Here is a 20,233-nt window from a genome sequence, read left to right as displayed (position 1 = left end):
AGGCTAGTGGCTAGGGTTTATAATGCGTAGAGAAAATCTGGCAGAACACCCCCTTGCAGTATAAAAGCTGCGTTAACAATCTGTGGGCAAATGCATTGATGACAAGCAGGCTGATGAAGACAAACGAGAACGCTGCACTGAGGTTAAAATCTTGACAAGAGGAAATGGAAATTTATTTTTGTAAGATACAACAGGAAGGAGAGAATATAACAGACAGAACTTCATCTCAAATGCCCGCTCTTCCTTCCTCACAACAAAAGCAACTACAGTCTACAACAACTGTCACGCAATCACACGCGCTCATTCTCTCGTATCCCCCTCCCTGGACACCTGAGACACACCTCTGACCTACTCCTGCTATAGTCAACACAAAGACAAACAGTTAACTGTTTCACTACCACTTGTTAAGAACTGACATCCAAGGGGGCCTGTCTCAGGCTTGGGATTTGACAGCCTTCCAAATGTCACATTTTCTCGAAAAGAACTCTAGTATAATGTGACACACTTCCTTTCAGAATAAGCCCAGCAAATCCTCACACCTGGTGTCTAGAATAAATCGAAAACACACGTACACAGTGCTGATATGATTCTGGGGGGCTCCTGTTTGTTACAGCTATCTGCTCCTGTTCTCATTATGGTAATGTGTCAATACAAATACCCGATGCACATAGCTGGACCTGCCCCAGGAGGAAGAAAATGAACTGACAGAATGATTATGTGAAACTTGTGTGCAAATGGCCACCCATAAAGTACAAAACATTCTTGGGCTTCAATATGATACATGTACACGCTAAGTTGTTCTTAAATACAGAAGGCATACAAGATTACAGGAATTACACTATAAAACAACAGAACACTTGAAGCTACTGCATTTGGATAAATAAAACATAGACCTCAGCGAAAACTGCAAGCGTACAGAATGTCTGGACGAACAATGTCATGTTTAAAACGCTTCCAAGCCTAGTAATTTCTTTGAGAATACTAGGTTAACCTCAGTGGTTTTAGTACATGTAAACTTACATTTCTGGGGTCAGTTTAACGCAGCAGTCGCAGCATCACTTCCATGACAACATATACATCATAGGGTGGAAATATGTTACCATGGTGAATGCGCTAGATGCAGCTATTGTGACATCTTTGTAAAACAGGCTCCTGAGGATGACTGATTTCAGTTTATCTTGAAGCCTCCACATAATAAGGGCTGTGCACAAAGATAAAACTCAAGTACACAATGGGAGTTTTCAGATGACTGGTTGTAAACACATTATCTGAATAGAGCTCCTTCCAAAGTTCACATTCAAGTTGTGCAAAATTTCCAAAATATATAGCAGGTATATTAATGGTAACCTGCACATCCATCTTTAACATTAAGAACAGACTCAAAACACTGCCACAGTAAATATGATAAAATTCTGGCACAAGCATTTGCTTAAAAAAAAGAAAATCACCCCATCTTGCCAGAATCAATGCAGAAGTGGCAGCATTCAGAGTGTCTTAGAATCACATACGTGACGAGTGAACTGATACCTCATCTGTTCAACAACTGTAATACAGCACGGATAAGAGGGTAAGACAAATCAGACTAAAATAATTGATGTCAACACACACGACATCGCACAGACAATCCTCTCTATTGATGTCTACAATATTACCAGCAGTTCAGAGGACCTCTGTTCAGTCCTCGTCAGCAAATGTGTGCCTAAAAACTCCAATGTTTACATCCAGTTTCTTTTCCTATGTCAGAATAGTTGGTATGTCCAGTCTCTCTGTATACTAACTCGAGTGGTCCATGTCTCCACGCTGAGTGACCAGTTCAGAAATAAGCCAGTGTGTGTCATGTTAAACTACACAAAGGCTTTGTCTAAGACCTCTCATGGGGTACGCTCCCAGTTCTGGCCCAGTATCGAGTGAGATAAACAATCAGATTCATTAAATAGAAAGCCAAGGAAAAAAAGAAAAAAAAAAGAAACTGGACGAAATCATAGAGGCGTATCTGAATCAGTCCAACAAATGCATATAAATAATTGTATACAGCTAGAGACTGCGCTCCTCATTGATGCGCGCACTGGACGCGCGGTCCATGGTGATCATCGTCATCATCCTCGTCATATGCCTCGCGCCGACCTCCGTCATTGGCGTGGCCATCATAGTCCGACAGTGTCACCTCCTCCACATGCTCTCCCATTGGCAGTTCAACTTTTGGGCGTGGCGGCAACAGTTTCTCCAGGGCCTGTAACATACACCAAGAACATCACTCTTCCCTCTATTTCTCAATCAAACATTCATCTATAACTGTTTCAAGATTTTGTAACTGCAGCTGTAAAAATATGAATTCACACCATAGGTCCCTAACCATTAGATGTTCAAAAATATGAACTCACATCATAGGTCCCTGACCATAAGATGTTCACAAATATGAACTCACACCATAGGTCCCTAACCATAAGATGTTCACAAATATGAAATATGAACACCATACCCAATAGATGTTCGCAAATAAACAGGCAAAAAGCATGCTTTAGCTGTGGAGGAGACATTTGATCTTTGATCCAAACTCTGAAGAGAGGACAGAATGTTAGTTTTACATCATTATCCTGATAGATCTTTTCAGTTATGTTAGTTTGTACAGGATCTCATCTACTTGTGTTAAGGCCAAGCTCACCTTCATTGCTTCAGCGGAGGCAAAACCACTCTCGGGGAAAGTGATTTCAAACTTGACATAGAGGTTCCCCTTCTCAAACGGGTTTCTGTATTTAGGCATACCTTCTCCCATTACTGCTTTAATACAACCTGAAATTCATAAACAAATGCCTTAAAGAAGAAGAAAATTTAAATAACAAATACCATTGAAAAGAGTATGCATTATCTCGCAGGTGCAGGCCATAAAAAACATTCTAATATGTACCTCAAGTTGATAAATTATAAATGAAGTCAGCGCCAAAATCTGCTATGGGCAACTCCACTTTACCTAAGAACTAGTCCTGAAGTCTTCTGTGTTAGGAGGAGAATTGCTGTTGGAAACTGCCAAAGTGCAGTTTGTACATTTCTGGTAGAACAAACAGTGCAGTTTGTTTTCCGCTTGACAATCAGGAAACCGGAATGCTGGACACAGGTTCTGAGTTTACACGAACAAGCCAACAGTTTTAACAACTCTCATTGGCTGAGAGGCAACACTCCCCAGCATAATTTACAGGGTGTTAAAGATGGAGGAAGCGATGAACTTAGTGATTTATGCCAGCTTTGCCGTTTTCAGACAATGTGTATGGCGAGGAAAAATTGCAAAATTATGCAGCAGGCACCACCAGATAGAAAAAAATGCGCTCTTTTCAGCCTATAGTGTCACTGTTTTATGTTTTCTTCTCCTTTAACACTACCCAAGATCTTATCCAACTGAATTTCGTCAGAGGTTTTGGGAACAAACTGTTGAAATGATATGTAAGAACATGAAATTTGATCTCCGATATTAGGTCAAAACTCAGTCTACTGACTATTCCTGTAAGAGAGAGAACTGTAAGACAAAATTTTGTCCTATGAAATTCACTTTCAGTCACTGTGGTTCAGCTCTCCAGATTTCATAATTATACATGAACCTCTTGAAGATTTTCCAAAGACAAGCAGAATGACACTATCATGTAAAATTGGAAAAATGTGAGATTCCCTGCCAAATCTTATGAAATTTATTTGCCTCTAAATATGCACTATTTACATAGTCTCCAGAATGGCTATCAGTAAGCGTACCTGGTTCTACGACCTGGCCTGCAGGGTGCTTGATGATGATGTCTCTGCCATCCAGGTGTTTGAGGACAAACTGGAAACCACACAAGGATTCAGTGAGCGTGATGGAGTGGGCACAGTACAGGTCCTCTCCACTGCGGCGGAACAGCTCATGTTCTTTCTGCTGCAACACGATCACTACATCTCCAGGCTCCATATCAGGCTGCAACCAAAATAACGCAGGTTCAAATACACAGCACTCAAATACAAGTACCTTGTACAACACCCAAATAGTCCTCCAAATTCACTAATGATATTATTTCCTAGAGTCTATGTTGTCATCCTCAAAGTTTGCCCTCAAAAATCTCTAAAAACATAATCTCTTATCCTACTGATACACAAAGCACTATCATCCCAACTTTGATGTCTAAAACAAACATCTAAATCTAATAAAAATAAACCAATAACACTATTGCATTTATTGTTGCGACATATGGTATACATGCATGATAGGTAAATGGTTCCTCAGCTAACCAAAACTTCTTGGCTCTGCAGTAGTTCAGAACAGAGTTTCCCCAACATATGACCCGACCAAGCAGGTTATTTGTTCAGCCCAAATATGTTTTGGGGACCCACCCAAAAACTCGTGATAAGTTTCATGGCTGCTGTTTAGTTAAGCATTAAAAGCATTTGTTGAGCATAATTCAACAGAATCTCCAAATAGGATGATTTTTACAGAAATTTGTTTGCCCTCTTGATATTAGCTTCCTAAAGTCTCATGTCTATTTGTTAGCTGGATAAAAAAAACAACAACAACAACAAAAGGAAGCCTTCCCCACCAACAAACCTATCACAGTTTTTTTTGAAAGACATTTGCTACCACAAACAAAGATGTTTGAATGTTTTGGAGATATAATGCTAGCAACCAATTATGAATTCTGGCAAGCAAAGGAAAATATACGTGGTGATCTGTATAACGTTATCAGACTACATTAATTTCTGATAGGCTTCCTACTGGTGAACAAATGAACAAGTTCAAGTTGGTCTCACCTGCTACATAATTCAGAAAGAGGCGAACAAACATGATAACAACAATATCTTCTGCACTAGAGACAATTATCTCATTAACTATCTGACTGACTCACTAACAACAAAACCTGTATGATGAATTTCTCGGAAAGGGAATCTAACATGAGCACTGTGCGATGATGATGGTCATGAACCCTAACACCATAATCACTACAGTGTGAAAAGAGTTACATAACCCTGTCACATTTCTCTCTCTTGCACAGGATTGTGGAATAAAAATGAAAGAAACAGGAAATAAATGGCTGAATAAATAAATAAATTACCACATCCCATTAAGTATATGATGTTTTGGACAATTTATAACATGCACTATTTAACTACTGTGCTATGAAAGCTGACAGGGACTTTGCATTTTGTATGCTAACATCAGCCGTACAGGCATTTTCATGAATCATGAACAGGACAGAGATCATAAACTGTGCAAGAAGTTCTAACTTGACACAGGCAATTAACATTGCCAGTCTCTTGCCAACCCAACAATTTTGGCGGAGAATTCCCTTTTTAAATTATCTCCTGACATGTGATGTAAATCACACATATTTTTTCTTGTAGCAGGCAGTATAACCCTTTTGCAGCAACTTACAGTAAAAACAACGGAGAAACTGAAAGTGTTACTTCAAAATGTTGCCATTTTATTGGCCATGAAAAGCAGCTGCAACCTCAAACTTCAAAGGCCACTGTCTGCAGCTGGGTGTCAGTTTGTCCCCCCCCCCCCCACCTGTTCTGTTGTGGCAAGTTTAGAGGCACGCATCTCGAAATGCGAATGTCGCTTTTACTGACAAGCCATATACTTGCCAACTTTTTCCAAGTGACACATTTTGCTGGATTCTAATTGATTCGCACAATTTTCAGGGCCACCTATACAATTTCTTTAATGAACTTTGATTAATTTCTTATCAGAAAAAGTGTTGGTATTGAAAGTATAAACTCAGAGCCTTTGTGTTCCTCTGACAGTGCATTTTAACATGTCAAACTTCAGCTGAAAAACAAATCTTTTTCATAATGTAAAATTTATGGACTGGATATGATATCAGAAATTGAATATTACGGTTCTAAAGTAAGCTTGTTTTAATTTCCAGATCATGCTGCTTTAAAGCTGCACTAACCTGCTGATCCCCCTCTCCTCTGAAGGGAATTTTCTGGCCATCTTTCATTCCCTTGTCAATGTGAACCTCAAGGATTTTAGTTTGTTGTGTCACTTTTTTACCCCTGCACTCCTTACATCTGTCTTTTTCATTGATAACCTCTCCTGCAAAACAAAATCACAAAAACTTTAAACATCTGAATTAAAGAAATATAGAAAAATACAAGTCTACTGTACAACACAGACAAAACTCTTATTCTTATTAAATCTTATTCCAGAAAACAAATGTATATACATACTGCATAACTAGCAAATGTTGTACATGTATTAATGTTTGATTTTCACACCTGAAACTGTACGGTAAATGACATAAAATTTTGTCCATGACAAAGTTGCAAATTTTGCTTTTACTTTTGAAAATTGTTCTACCCATCTTGTGAACCCTGTAATTTTAAAATTTTTCTTGAGTAAGCCTCACCTTCCCCTCTGCAATCTGAACATATGCTCTGCATCTGCTGCACCATGCCTGGCCCTAACTGACGCAGTGTGACCTTCACTCCCCGCCCACTGCACACCCGACAGCGCTGGGTTGCCCCATCTTTACCACCCCGCCTAAAATGGGCAAAAAATATTATATATCTCATATCGTAAGTACTACTGAATGTTTGTAAACATCCTGATGTTGTGTCAACACAATGTGCAATTCTCAACTACTGGGAGACATTATCTATGCAAATTCCACACTAGGACAAATACAGTATACAATCTATTTATTCCTGTCTTTCAGTGTCATATACTACAGTTAAAAAAAAAGATAACAAAAGACCAAATGTATATGTGCACCGATAAACTATCCAACAGGAAATCTAAACAGCAACATTTTTTTTTTACTTTTGGGATGTTGAACAACAAATATCAAGAAGACTGTCAAACTGTTCAAACTGAGATTATCTAAAGCACCAACACGCTATCAATTTTAATCTATCAGTCTATAACCTAAGAATGCAGCTGTTTGTGCTTACTTCAACCAGTTCTGCCTCTTAACCATATGTGTTTATTTATTTTATTTATTTGATTGGTGTTTTATATCGTATTCAAGAAAATTTCACTTATGCGACAACAGCCAGCGATATGGTGGGTGGAAACCAGACAGAGCCCGGGGGAACCCATGACCTTCCGCAGGTTGTTGGCAGACCTTCCCACGTACGGCCTGAGAGGAAGCCAGCATGAGCTGGACTTGAACTCACAGCGACCACATTGGTGAGAGACTGCTGGGTCATCACGCTGTGCTAACACGCTAACCAAATGAGCCACGGAGGCCCCTTAACCGTATGTGTGTGGGGTATGAGTGACAACATCCGATTTTTCTGTTGCTCTGATGTGGTGCATCTCATGTGTAGGTCAAATGAGCTTAGCACACTCACCCATTACATTTAGGACAAATGACTGTTTTACTAAGCTGAAGTTTAGCAGTTTTCCCGTTATACAGGTCCTCTAGACTAACCCTGCAAAAAAAAATATGTTAAACATGTATATGTATATATATATTTCATAACAGCTGAATGACTTCAACAGGTACAAGTAAATGTTTTAAAAATTCTTCAGCTCTATGAATCAATATATTTACGATTTACACAGACTCCCTTTTAGAAGCCTACTCTCCTCATCATTAATTTGCACACAAACTCCATTCTTGCGACTTAAAATGAGGGTTATTTTAAGTATAGGTAATGTATTCACTTTTGCAAGAAAATAAAGAAACGCAAATATTCTTCATGACGTACTTTTTTAGAAAATCAACTGGCGAATGGGATTTTATGCACCATTAAAATAAAGAAGACTGCTGTATGCATAAGAGTTATTATCACAATAACTTGTTTTGCTATGTGTCAGCATCAGCATGTCACTTTGAGCAACATTCATACAGGACACTTTTCCACTTAAGGTCAACTTTCCCTGACATGTCACCTAAGCAGCTGTCTTACCTTAGAGAGTGCATGGTGTCCTCTCCCCGCCTCCTGCCACGCCTTCCCCCACCCATACCCCCCATTCCTGGGAAACCCCCTCCAAACCCAAACAGACCCCCAAACATATCACCAAATATATCCCCAGGGAAGCCACCTGAAAAAAAAAACAAGTAGGAGACATAAACACAATGGTAAATATTATTATGAAAGACTAAATTATTGTGATTAAGCAATGTAATACTTGCTTATTATGCACATCAAAAATGCCTAATTCTTAGAGATCTATTGATGGTCTTGATTTCTTTTGGGGGGGGCAGGGGGGGGGAGGAGGTAGGAAGATATTGTCATGGAAAACTGCAAGTTTCAGAACTCAAAAGTAATATTTGAGAGCATTTATTTGCCATCCAAAAGAAAGTGTTCAAGACCATTTACATCAGTTGAATATTGGTATACGTCTCACTCAAGTGGACAGGATCGTTTAAGGATATCGTTACAGGAAATCGTGTAAGGAGCCTGAAAAATCTAGAGACCAAAGATCCACAGTCTAGCAAGCAAAACAGACTACCGAGGGTCTGAACGACCCAGTGCATGTGTGTGAGTTTCTGGATGGTCCCTCTTTTTTAATGTGGAAGACATGCATTTGCTCTAGAAGTCAAAGATAATGTTTCAAGTGACAAACATATGTGTAGATAGTGCGAGGACCGGATTGGAGCAGGTACAAAACAATCGGACCTAGTAGAACTTACCTGAACCCCCTGTCCCTTCCTTAATACCCTGTAACCCATATCTGTCGTATGTCTCTCGCTTCTCCGCATTTGATAGTACTTCATAAGCAAAACTAATCTCTTTGAACTTGAAAAAAAAAAAAGTAATATTGACATCAACCACCATGTTGAAAAGTGATACATGTTTACAACATGGTTATATGTGCATATAATAATGCATTTGACACAGACTTTGCAAGATTAGCTCTGCACAAAGACTCAGAATATAAAATAGCCAAACAGGTCTCTTACAGAAATAAATCAAACTCTTTCAATACAGAACATATAATATAACAATAAGATTTATTTCTTTATTTGATTAGTGTTTTACGCCGTACTCAAGAATATTTCAGTTATTCGATGGCAGCCAGCATTATGGTGGGTGGAAACCGGGCAGAGCCTGGGGGGCACCCACGACCATCCGCAAGGTTGCTGGTAGGCCTTCCCACGCATGGCCCAAGAGGAAAACAATAAGTTACCATAAGATATTACCGGAATTTTTCACACTGATACTGACCTTTTCTCCTGCACTTGGATTTTTGTCTGGGTGATATTCTTTAGCTAATTTGTAGTATGCCTAAAATAAACAAATATTGATTAAAATTAATTTTCAGACATTATGTGTAAAATTATGTCTATAACAGCTTTGAATTATTCAACAACTATAAGAAAATTAAAGCAAATGGTAAGCTTAACATGATAAAATGATGTAAATAAAAAATGTCCCAAGACAGTCTGAAAATGTTTAGTTCACTTCAAAGAGTAAGGCCCTGGACAGTCAGGTGTGCTAGGAGAGGAATCCATCAAGTTTCACTTGCTATTTTCTTGGACCAACGAGATTTATTACAGGTCTCTCACCGTAAGGGAGCTCAGCAAAATGTTTTATAAGGGAATCCATTTTTATCAATCTATATCACATTGCCAGCATTTAGGATGAATATTGGTGTTTCAGTATTTAACCTGAGGGGCCTATGGAATACACACAGAAAAGGAGACAAACCAAGAGTGGTATAAAAATGTGGCAGGTTTGGAATATCGTAAAATAGAATTTAAAAGAGTTTGAGAGTAATTCTGAAGCCTACATGTAATATAGAGACCTAAACAATTTGTATCTAAACAATGAAAACATATTATATACATTTTGAAATAAACATAATCCATTTGTTAAATTTGTAAAGGTCATCAATGGGGACTTAAACTTAAAGGTTAAAGATTAAATCAGTGGGCAAGGCTCTACAATAAAATGTTTACGTAATGATTTAGACTGGAAAGCAAAATGAACAAAATATGCTCTCGTGAAGTTGTAGGCCTACCATCTAATTCTTAAACTTTGAAATCGACTTTTCAGGAGATCTTTGTCTGTTATCAGTTAAATCGAAGTTAACGGATATTATATGAGCCCTTCCTCAGAACATGTTGTAACCTTACGACACACCACGCAGCTAAAAGGAAGGCGTTCCACATTAGTTTATCCCTACCATGTGGTTATGAGGACATAACTGCTTTTTCCTTGGGATTCCTACCTAAACACCAAATTTTTAATTTTGAACCAACTCACAGATTTATCAAATATCTCAAAAACTAACAGTCTATCGCCTGTTCATACACCCAAAAGATCTCTCTGGAAAATCACGATGCTTTGTCATGCTTGTCGTAAAAGGTGCTAAACTAGGCATACATTCAATCAAGCGTCCGTTTTGGGCCTGCAATTGGTCAGTTTCCATATTCTATCATATCTGTATCTATAAACCTTCAGCTTAATTTACTTACTTTTTTGATTTCATTGTCAGATGCGTTTTTCGAAACCCCAAGGATATCATATAATTTGGTGTCGGCCATCTTCTCGCGAGGTTAAGGAAGTAATGACGTCACATCGAAATCCCTGCAGTGCTGTCGCCTAGCAGCATGAGAAGCCAAGTTCGATAACTCTAACGGAACTTCTCGCAAATCGATGTCGACGGAGTGTCACTGGGAGTTTCGCTCTGCGCACAGCCTTTATATTTCCCATATACTATACAGCCATTCAAAATAAACATGTACAATCTTGAAAATTATTGCTGTTATAGTGCATTACATGCATTCAATGAGGTAAATGAATAAAGAAAGGATCTTTAACCTTACTTGATACAGTTTGTAACATGCAGGAACTCGATCGTCACTGATTCATACTATCGGTAGGGGGTTTACATTTATTGTTCTGTATGTTGGCTAGAGATGGACCCTCTCCATGTGGGTTTCGTTATTTGACCACCCCCTGACCTCTTAACCCACCCCCTCCCCCTCCACCACCACCACCATTTTAAAAAAGGCGTTACCTGGATGAGGCCGCCAGATGTGAAGACCTCGCCCGCTTTTGAACTAAAATAAATAAATACCGGTAACAGAAAAAAGGCTGACGCTACGTAAATGACGTATATACGTATTCAAACTTTTCAGTGGAATGACCAATGAGTGTTTCTTGTACGCGCTGCTTTCAGTCTCTATTGTTAAAATCAATACCGGTACCGCTTCTTGCGACATAGGCCTATGCAGTTTTAAAAATCACAACAAGAATCGAATATCTGTCGATTATAATTAGCATCGTCATAGCGCAGGCTATATATACCTTATTAAGTTACATATTTTTGAGTATGATATACACGCTTACGCAAGAAACAAATAACATACAGAAGTTTGTGGTGAATTATTATTAATTAGACCTGACTGCATGGAGTGTAGAACGACTTTAACGAAGTTGGCCTACGACTTGACTAAAGATGAGTACAACTTGAGTAGGGTAGATTTATAAAAGTTTGTGTGGGCATGAAAATGTCGCCGATCTTTATATGTGTATAGCGTATCAAGCAGATCGCCATTTAGTGAGATCACTAATCTTATTTATTTGTAACTGTGTATGATCATGAGTTTACATTAGCCCTCATGATGTGTATACATATAAAATTAAGGTGGCCGAGGTGGTTAACACACCAGCGTGGCACAATGACCTAGGATTGAACCTCCCACCAATGCGGCCGCTGTGAGCTCGCTGTACATGGGAAGGATGCTCGTGGGTTAGAGCCCGGTTTTCTCCCATATAATGCCGGCCACCGTCGTATTAGTGAAGTATTCTTGAGAACGGCGTAAAACACCAATAAAATAAATAAATAAATCAAAGGCGATAAATAAGAGCTTGCTTAATGCAGGAGACTAGGCCAATGTATTATTTATAGACCGCTCTGCGAAGCTGTATAGACCTACATGGAATAACCATCCAGTTGATAACGCCATTACCTGTTTAGGTCCTGTAATGTGCACTGTGGATTGTAATAAATAAGTGATGTAAGAGGCGACAGATGTAAATGACGTTGGATAGGACAATGTCAATACAATATACAGCATCACATATAGGCCTATATTGCGCCACAAATACACAGCACACGATATTTTACTTTTGATCGCTGACTTTCAATGAGAGAAGCAGGTTAGAAATATGTGTTTAACGATTACAGGTATTGAAAATGTAAAAAGTTGGCAAACGTGTTTTACTCCATATTGCTGGGGGAGGGGCTGGGGTGATACACAGAAAGTGAAAAACTCAAAGCCTTGAATGAACAAATGTCATGACAGAATTTATTTCACTACTGAGCAGAATATCGTTTTGGAAAGGAATATAGTAAACGCCATGCATATCATGTCGAAACACCAAATGAATGCTGAAGACTGTAACGTGCATAATGCCAAAGGATATTATTAATTACATGGTCACTCAGTGATAGGATATGCAAATATATGGTGTCAATAATGCTCATATTGGGCGAGGCGTCAGCAGGTAACGAAGTTATCCTGCAAAGACCCATCTATGATTAATTCAGTGCAGAAGAACGATGTATAAGTGAATAGCTTCAGCGGTGTGACCATCGTATTTACAACCTAACAAAGGGAGATAAGCTAAGCAGACGCATTTGACGTCGTCTGCAGGATTCGAGAATATATCTGTACCCATGTGGTCGTTGTGCTTCAACGAATAGCGGAGTATTTCGCCTTATGCGGGATAAAACGACATACAGCCACGACCGTAAGATGTAATGAGTATAACACTTATACCGATAATACCTGCCAATAGATCACATCTCCGTTCTCTAAAAGCCGACTGTGTACAAGGTAAACTGCAAACAAAATTGAGCATCTACACTTTTATATGGGGGTACTTGTGTACTGGAGAAAACATGTGTATTGGTGGAACACTGTGTTGTGTACACCTTAAGTACACAAATGTGTGTACATGTCGTACACAGTCGTTTTTATAGATGTGTATTTCTCAGTTTTTATTATTATATAGGCTCTATCCAGTTATTTCCACTTATGCTTCACCCTAATTTTGCATTCTACTGATTCTTGGGATTACCAAAAAAAATCAGCATGACATTCAAATAAATGAATGATTGAATAAATTTTATATTTTTTCATGTTTAACATGTATCGAATTATTCCACAAACAGAATTCTGACTATATGAAAATCTAAAACCTTGCCAAAATGCTTAGTTTTTGGTAATGGAACTTGAAATTTTGACACAGTTGTCTTAAGATAACATTCATAGGGTGTTCATAATTTTCATTCACAGAGCCCAAAAAGATGCCCTAAAATATTATTTTAAGTTTTGACTTAAGTCAAAATTGGCTGTGTGGAATCGAACCCAGGGCTTGTATTTATCAGACGTCTTGAGACTCGAGTCAAAAATTCAAACACACCTACAACTAGAACGTTTCACTCTAGAAAGTTTAGACTTTGTACACAGATTCATTACTGCAGACCAATGTGCCGCCAACAAGTTGAGCTCTTTCCTGCTTTGAATTTGGCTTTTTAAGGGCTTGCAATTTATGACTTAAGTCTTAAGTTGCTTGATAAATACGCGCCCTGCAAGGTCTCACAAATGATGACAAAGAAAACTTAAGCAAAATACAGAGAGGTCAATGTTGAGCTTCTCTTTTTATTTGTCGTGTCTATAGCCTATATGTTTGTGATTTCACCCTCTGCGTAATTAAAGCATGTACTGTCTATATAACTGTAGTCCTGTACAAAGTGTTATACCGGCACTAGACTTCAAATCCCATATATATGTAAACACGCTTATACCGTGTATATGTAATGTCTGTCATTGTGAACCAGTCATGTAAGTAATATTTGTATACACAATGCACCCTCTGGCATAATATAAAACGGACTGTTTTAAAAGACGGCCAGGCCGAAAAGAAAGAAAAAAAGAAACAACTTTCCTTTCAAGTAGAAATTACATAAAAATCTGTATCCTAAACGCAAGCATGCAAAAGGTAAACTTTCTTTAAAATTTCTTAGTTGTATAAAGTTTTTACGCTGTTATATAGAGTATAAATACATACCCAACATATCTGAGTTTATATATATATCACAACGTATAAATATGTATCGACCTCATTATGCCGCAGTGTCGACATGTTACGATTTATCTGACAGTAATTCAGCACCGAAAACCAAAACAGCCATGTATCAGCTAGAGCAGCAGCTGTGGCATATATATAGGTGCGTGCGTATACAATTATTTGTTAAGCTGCATGTAAGACTGGATCTATATGCATACTACTACTCTGTTGTGTCTGTTTTTTTGTTCACAGCTGGTGCATGTGGTACTATTGGATCAGTCCATACTGTGAACAATAACACATGATGAAAGAAATATCGGACGTTTAGCCAGTTCATCCCCGCATGGAGCGATGTCACAGTGCTTTATGTTGCTAATAATTCCATCTACCAACAGCATCGTTCATTAATGGAACAATAAAGAGGAAGAGCTGAAAGGAAATTAGGAGACAATTAAGTGAGTACTCGTATTAATACACTTAACTATGGGTGTACTTCTTATTGAAAACGAGGATGAGTTTTAATGTTGCTATAACACATATACTATAGTAACTTTGGTTTTATTTACTTATTTGATTGCCGCTGAACGCCGTGCTCAAGAATCGTTTACTCCACTATATGACAGCGATCTTGTTTATGGGTTGAGGAAATTGGAATAATCGAGCAAACTGCTCATTATTTCCTCACCAAGAATAAGATAAGAATGAGAAGATACCTGGCGAAGATCAGTGGTTTACCCCGGGCATCCAGTTTCCTCTATCCATTATATTCTGACCGCCCTCATATAAGTGAAAAAGTCTTAAGCACGACGTTAAGAGCTAGGTAGTGCACCTTAATGGACGTAAAACACCATTTAACTAATCAACCAATCAATCGTTCAGTCGTAGCTCTAAACAGTGCATGTATACAAATTCTAAAGTTAGTAAAGTCTAGTTTTCATAGATGAAACGTAAAACATATAGATGGGATGCTGTTTAATACATTTTTTGGAATGTAAATTTATTGCTAATATATATACAAACACATGTGTTGAATTTGAATTGTGATAGATTTATGTATTTATTTTTATTTACTTATTGTATTTATTTATTTGATTAGTGTTTTACGTCGTGCTGAAGAATATTTCACTTATACGACGGGGACCAGCATTATGGTGGAAGGAAAACCCATGACCATCCGCAGGGTGCTGGCGGATCTACCCACGTACTGCTGAAGAGCAACCCAGCATGAGCTGAACTCACGGCGACTGCATTGGTGAGAGGCTCCGTCATTTCGCCGCGCTGGCGTGCTAACTCTCTCGGCCACGGAGGCCCATATATTTATACAGTATGTTAAAAACATATATGAGATTAAAATATGCATTAACACATTTCTTGGAGGAAAGACCAAATTTTAACTCAAATAAATTTTTCGGGCATGCACCACATCTTCATTTAGAGCACATTTGTGAATAAATGTATCTGACTTTCATTCTACACCAAATGGTTCCCAAAATTTATTATTTATTGATTAATGTTTTACGTCGTACTCAAAAATGTTTCACTAAAATGACGGCGGCCAGCATTATGGTGGGAGGAAACCGGGCAGTGCCATGAAGAAATTCACGACTGTCCGCAGGTTGCGGACAGACCTTCGCACTTACCACCGGAGAGGAAGCCAGCATGAGCTGGACTTGAACTCTCAGTGACCGCATTTATAATAGAGCCTCCTGTGTAAATGCCCCACACTAGTACACTAACCACAAGGCTCCGATTGGTCCTATATAGAACCTATATATGTAAATATACCTACCACAAAGGATATTCAAATGTCGTTATTATTTTCCTTCAAAAATAAATAGCAATTGTATGTTCAGATGTCGTCTTTATTTTCCTTCAACGATGAAAAACAACCGATGTAAGACTTTCTCTTAACATCGGACTGCAATATATCATCAGTACGCACACACCTAGACAAGCACAATATGAAATGGCCATCCGTTAAATTAAAGCGTCAAAATACGTTACGGTATATGGCATTCTATGCACGCGGAAAATGTCGGACATCCACATGGTACATGTAGGCCTGTATAACTGAATGGGGTTTATCGCCCTATTCAAGAACATTTCACTTATATCATGGCAGCAAGCAATATAGTGGGAAGAAACCGTACGGAGCTTGGGAGATACCAACGATCTGCCAAAAGTTGTTGCCAGACCTTCTCATGTAAGGCCGCAGTTGAAGCCAGCATGAGCTGTACTTTAACAGCAATCGCACTAGTGAGGGGCTCCTGGGTCATGCTGCACTATAACGCTGAACACTAGGACGCCATTGCATTGCTTGGAGTTTGTTGTTCTGTAGTACATGTAAAAGATATAGAAGCCTTACATAAAATTTTCACCAAGTTTTGTACTCTATACTAAGTTTCAGATCGATCCAAAATGTGGACAATACGGAAAAGAGAGATGCTGATGGTGACACTGTTGATCGGCTGGGGTTTGTTCCTCTTTCTGTACTTGTGCAACCGTGAGTCAGTTGATTTTATATACAGCCCACATAGATTTTACCACGTGATAAGTGCCAGATGTTACATGTTATACACATGTACTTCAAAAGAAGGCCATAGTGATTATAGAAGGTATAGGCTCAAAATCAACCTTTTTGACAGCTTTATTTTAACATTAAACACATCTTATCAACCTATCCATGTATCAGGTGTTCCTATTAGGGCAATGTTCCGTCATCCCGTTTTACAGTATAAATGCTATGAAATACGAGGTCAAGGTTAGCAGGCTTCCATTATTCAGTATCAAATTATATGAATTTTAAATAGTCACACGAAATTAAACCACCACCATATGACTCGGTTTAATAACAAATTAAAATGATCCAATCACACTGATTCACCGGTACAAAATGATTAATTTATTAATTTGATTGGTGTTTTACACCGTGATCAAGGATATTTCACTTATACGACGACATCGACCAATTATTTCTCCCTGAAGGTCGCATACCACAAGACAAAGTTATTTTCAGACCTGAAGATGTACACACAAGTCAGACCACCGGGAAAAGTACCCTCCGCTGATCTCTTGTTCGTCTGCCATACAAAATATGCCTACCTGTACCAAGGCAATTCCCGCGATTCTGAGCCAAACCTCCTGCTGATGTACACATTTCAGTCATATATGAAGGCCCTTAACCAATGTTCTCTAACCAATGAACTTTAATTAACTGGAGTCATACCTGTAGCTAGGATGGCCTTTAACATAGGTACTCTTGGTATTACCATGCGTGGCGCTTAGCACGAGAGGAATCGACCAAATACTGATTGGCCCGGTGTCAGTATATCCGACTGAGTGGTGGTGGCGTCTTGGGCATGGCGTTCCAGTCAGGCAGCATTATAAATATGTCGGCATTAGATCCGGCCTGTTACAAGGAGACATTCTCGTGATACATGACCGAAATAATGATGGAAATGACGTTAAACACCAGCCAAACAAACAATTAAGTGTACTGAACTCCCTGGCTATCAAACGGTGACTTTAAATAAGAACCGAATCTTCTAAAAATTCTGTTACGATGTTTGCACATAACCCGCAACACCACAAGGATAATCACTGTTAGACTTAACTACGGTGATTGGATGCTAAATGGCTAACACCTTTCAGGGGTTAACGTGTTCATTTGTTTTCCATTTCAGTTAGCTGGGGTCATTATGTCATCACATTTGACCGAAAAAATATGGACGTCATTATCCATCGAGATATATCTCCTGATGGCAAGAAATCAGCCGAGTGAAGCCAAGAAGCAACGTTAAATAACAATTCATGAAGCAATCACATGGACGATCTTCTGTATAGGCCTACTGACCGCGTTACAGAATGCCAGCAACAAACCTACCATGTGTATACACCATATATGGACGCTTGCGTTAAAAAAAAGACTTTGTTCCAAGGCTGGCCCTTCCAAGAACTTGTCTGACAAGGAAGCGAAAGGTGCAAATATGCAAACAACGCAAAGGTTGAGCTCTACACCAACAGACAAATGAAATCAACAAGAAATTATCTCAGCAACTGGGTGTTTTCAGTATACAGTCAAACCTGTCGCATGTGGTCAGTAAAGGGAAACGAAAAAAGTGGCCACTAAAGACAGATGGCCGCATAGGGCAGGTTGACTGTTATACATATCTTTCTTCATTCCTTTTATTTACTTTTAAGACTTGAAAATTTTACTTGAAACCAGAATGTAGGCCTGCTTGAGTTTACGGTGAGAGTATTGTGATGCCGAAACAAGCCAACAGAAAGTTAACTTTGAAACTATTGTTTTCTGTTTTTGACGTGTGTGATAGCTCTCTGTATGCATGGCATTGACCGTGCCGGGGATGGACCCAAACTCCGTCTTACCGCCTCCTGTTCTTTAGGATCTTATTCTTCAAAAGACCTATAGTTTTTGAGTGGACGCGTTTTTATTAAAAACACGCAGATGGAATATTTCAATTACGTGTCATATATGTGGTAGAATTACGAGGTCCAAAGGGTAACTTGTTTTTACAGTTACAATGATTCTGTTACCAAAGACAATGTAGGCATTGGTTGAAGAACATCAGGTATAAGATGTATTGATTGGTGTTCACACCATACTCAAGAATATTTCTCTTGTACGACGGCGGCCAGCATTATGGTAGGCGGAAACCGGGCCAAGTCAGGGTGAAACCCATGACCATCCGCAGGTCGCTGCCTGACATTCCCATGTACGGCCGTAGAGGAAGCCAGTATGAGCTGTGACTTGGACTTACAGCAATTGTATTGGTGGGAGGCTTCAGGATCATTCTGCTCCGCTAGCACGCTAACCACTAGGCCACGGTGGCACCAAAGTATATGCATATGGGGAGGTGTAAAATGATAAAGACAGGAACCGAATGATCTGTGTTTCAGATCTAGAACTTCCTTGCACACACGCTTGACTATTCATCTGATGACATCTGAGACTATGTATATCACTATGTTTACAACAAAACAAGGGAAACTTCAAATATTGCCCTGTTCTTTTAGTATTCCGGAATAAGACGTATATGTTACAGCCTTATCGACTTGTGTTTACTGGTCTCCTACCATTCATTTGGTTCAGTTGTGGTGCACTATCGATACAAACCTGTTCACTGAATGGTGACCTTTATCAAAGTGTGACTGGTGTTAACAGCGTATACAGCAGCGAAAAGAAATATTCATGCTATATCTATATACTGTACACAGCTGTATGTTCATGTAGATGGCATGCGGTTAGGCCGAAATACACAACACCAATATGTTGACTTCAATATTCAGTGTATCCCCTGCTTTCTTCACACAAAACTGATCTCAGGTTATAGCACTATATGTTTACAACTTTGTTGAATTTTTATTTATTTATTTTTAGTGTCATGAAAGTGTGGTAGTGCTATTTTCCAGGGATGTTGTTTTAATTATTTTACAAGCACTTGGTGATGGAATTCAGATTTCAATTCTTATTAGATTAAAAATTTATCGACCTTTTATAGATAAATATTTTAAAATCTTAAATGTAATATATCGATCATTTCGATAAGTTTTAAGAGAAACACCGGTCCAAAAACACAGTAATGTCTCATCCTGGTGTTTAAGGGAAAACCCCTTAGGAGGAATGCTGTATGTTAGTTACAGTAAATACATACCAAAAATACAACAAAAATTGGGGAAAATGTGTGCAAGTACAATAATGACACATGCCCACTTTCCAGATATTCCACAGCTTAAATGTAAGGCATGACTAATACAGAATTATCAGTACAGAAGATGAGGGATTAAAATCTAGTCATTTTGAATCCCTTTAAAGACCAAGTAACAGTGAACAGGAAATCCCCCATTTCCTTAAAATCAATGAGCCAGAATAAAAAAAAATAGTTTTACATCAGCCCTACGGTCATGACAGCGCAGGTCAGGTCTTTTTGAAGATATTCTAAAATTCAAATAAAGCATTGTAAAGGTTACAAGAATCACATACAAATGAACAGGACCAGATTCATTTTCCCCAAATTATTGGTGTTACATAACAATTGCCATTTTTGTTTAATGTGCTGAAATAGGAGGTTTTACTCCTGTACACGCAGCAATGATAGTACTGCTGAGCAGATGACAGTCACACCAAACAGACAAACTATCTGTCCAAAAAGCTAAGATGATCTGATTTGAATCAAGATTTACCTTTTAACTTTCACTGAAGGTTGACATTCTCTTCAAA

The 20,233-nt window shown here is 38.6% G+C and overlaps 1 protein-coding gene and 1 long non-coding RNA gene across 2 annotated transcripts; one reads left to right on the top strand and one right to left on the bottom strand.

Annotated features, from left to right (window-relative positions):
* Positions 1–144: 144 nt before the first annotated feature.
* On the bottom strand, positions 145–10,483 carry LOC135474783 (dnaJ homolog subfamily A member 2-like). The gene is made up of 10 exons (XM_064754379.1): positions 10,389–10,483; positions 9,136–9,195; positions 8,601–8,706; positions 7,873–8,008; positions 7,312–7,392; positions 6,366–6,499; positions 5,910–6,052; positions 3,739–3,937; positions 2,663–2,790; positions 145–2,230 (listed from the first exon to the last, which is right to left on the bottom strand). Exons 1-10 carry the CDS (start codon positions 10,455–10,457, stop codon positions 2,051–2,053), a joined length of 1,236 nt encoding a protein of 411 aa, XP_064610449.1. The 5' UTR covers positions 10,458–10,483; the 3' UTR covers positions 145–2,050.
* Positions 10,484–12,585: 2,102 nt separating this feature from the next.
* Positions 12,586–18,453, top strand: LOC135475922 (uncharacterized). The gene is made up of 4 exons (XR_010445076.1): positions 12,586–12,672; positions 14,248–14,450; positions 16,397–16,498; positions 17,679–18,453. It is a non-coding gene; the product is annotated as an uncharacterized LOC135475922 (long non-coding RNA).
* The last annotated feature ends 1,780 nt before the right edge of the window (positions 18,454–20,233 follow it).

The sequence above is a fragment of the Liolophura sinensis genome, chromosome 9 (genome assembly GCF_032854445.1).
Source record: "Liolophura sinensis isolate JHLJ2023 chromosome 9, CUHK_Ljap_v2, whole genome shotgun sequence".
NCBI lineage: Eukaryota > Metazoa > Mollusca > Polyplacophora > Chitonida > Chitonidae > Liolophura > Liolophura sinensis.
The sequence above is the reverse complement of the archived record's forward strand: the minus strand, read 5'-3'. Positions and strand labels throughout refer to the sequence as shown.

Coding starts and splice junctions, on each gene's coding strand:
- LOC135474783 (XM_064754379.1), bottom strand. CDS start 10,457: ATGGCCGACACCAAATTATATGATATCCTTGGGGTTTCGAAAAACGCA. Junction 9,196..10,388: donor CTGACAATGAAATCAAAAAA/GTAAGTAAATTA, acceptor TGTTTATTTTAG/GCATACTACAAATTAGCTAA. Junction 2,791..3,738: donor AGGCCAGGTCGTAGAACCAG/GTACGCTTACTG, acceptor TATGAATTTCAG/GTTGTATTAAAGCAGTAATG.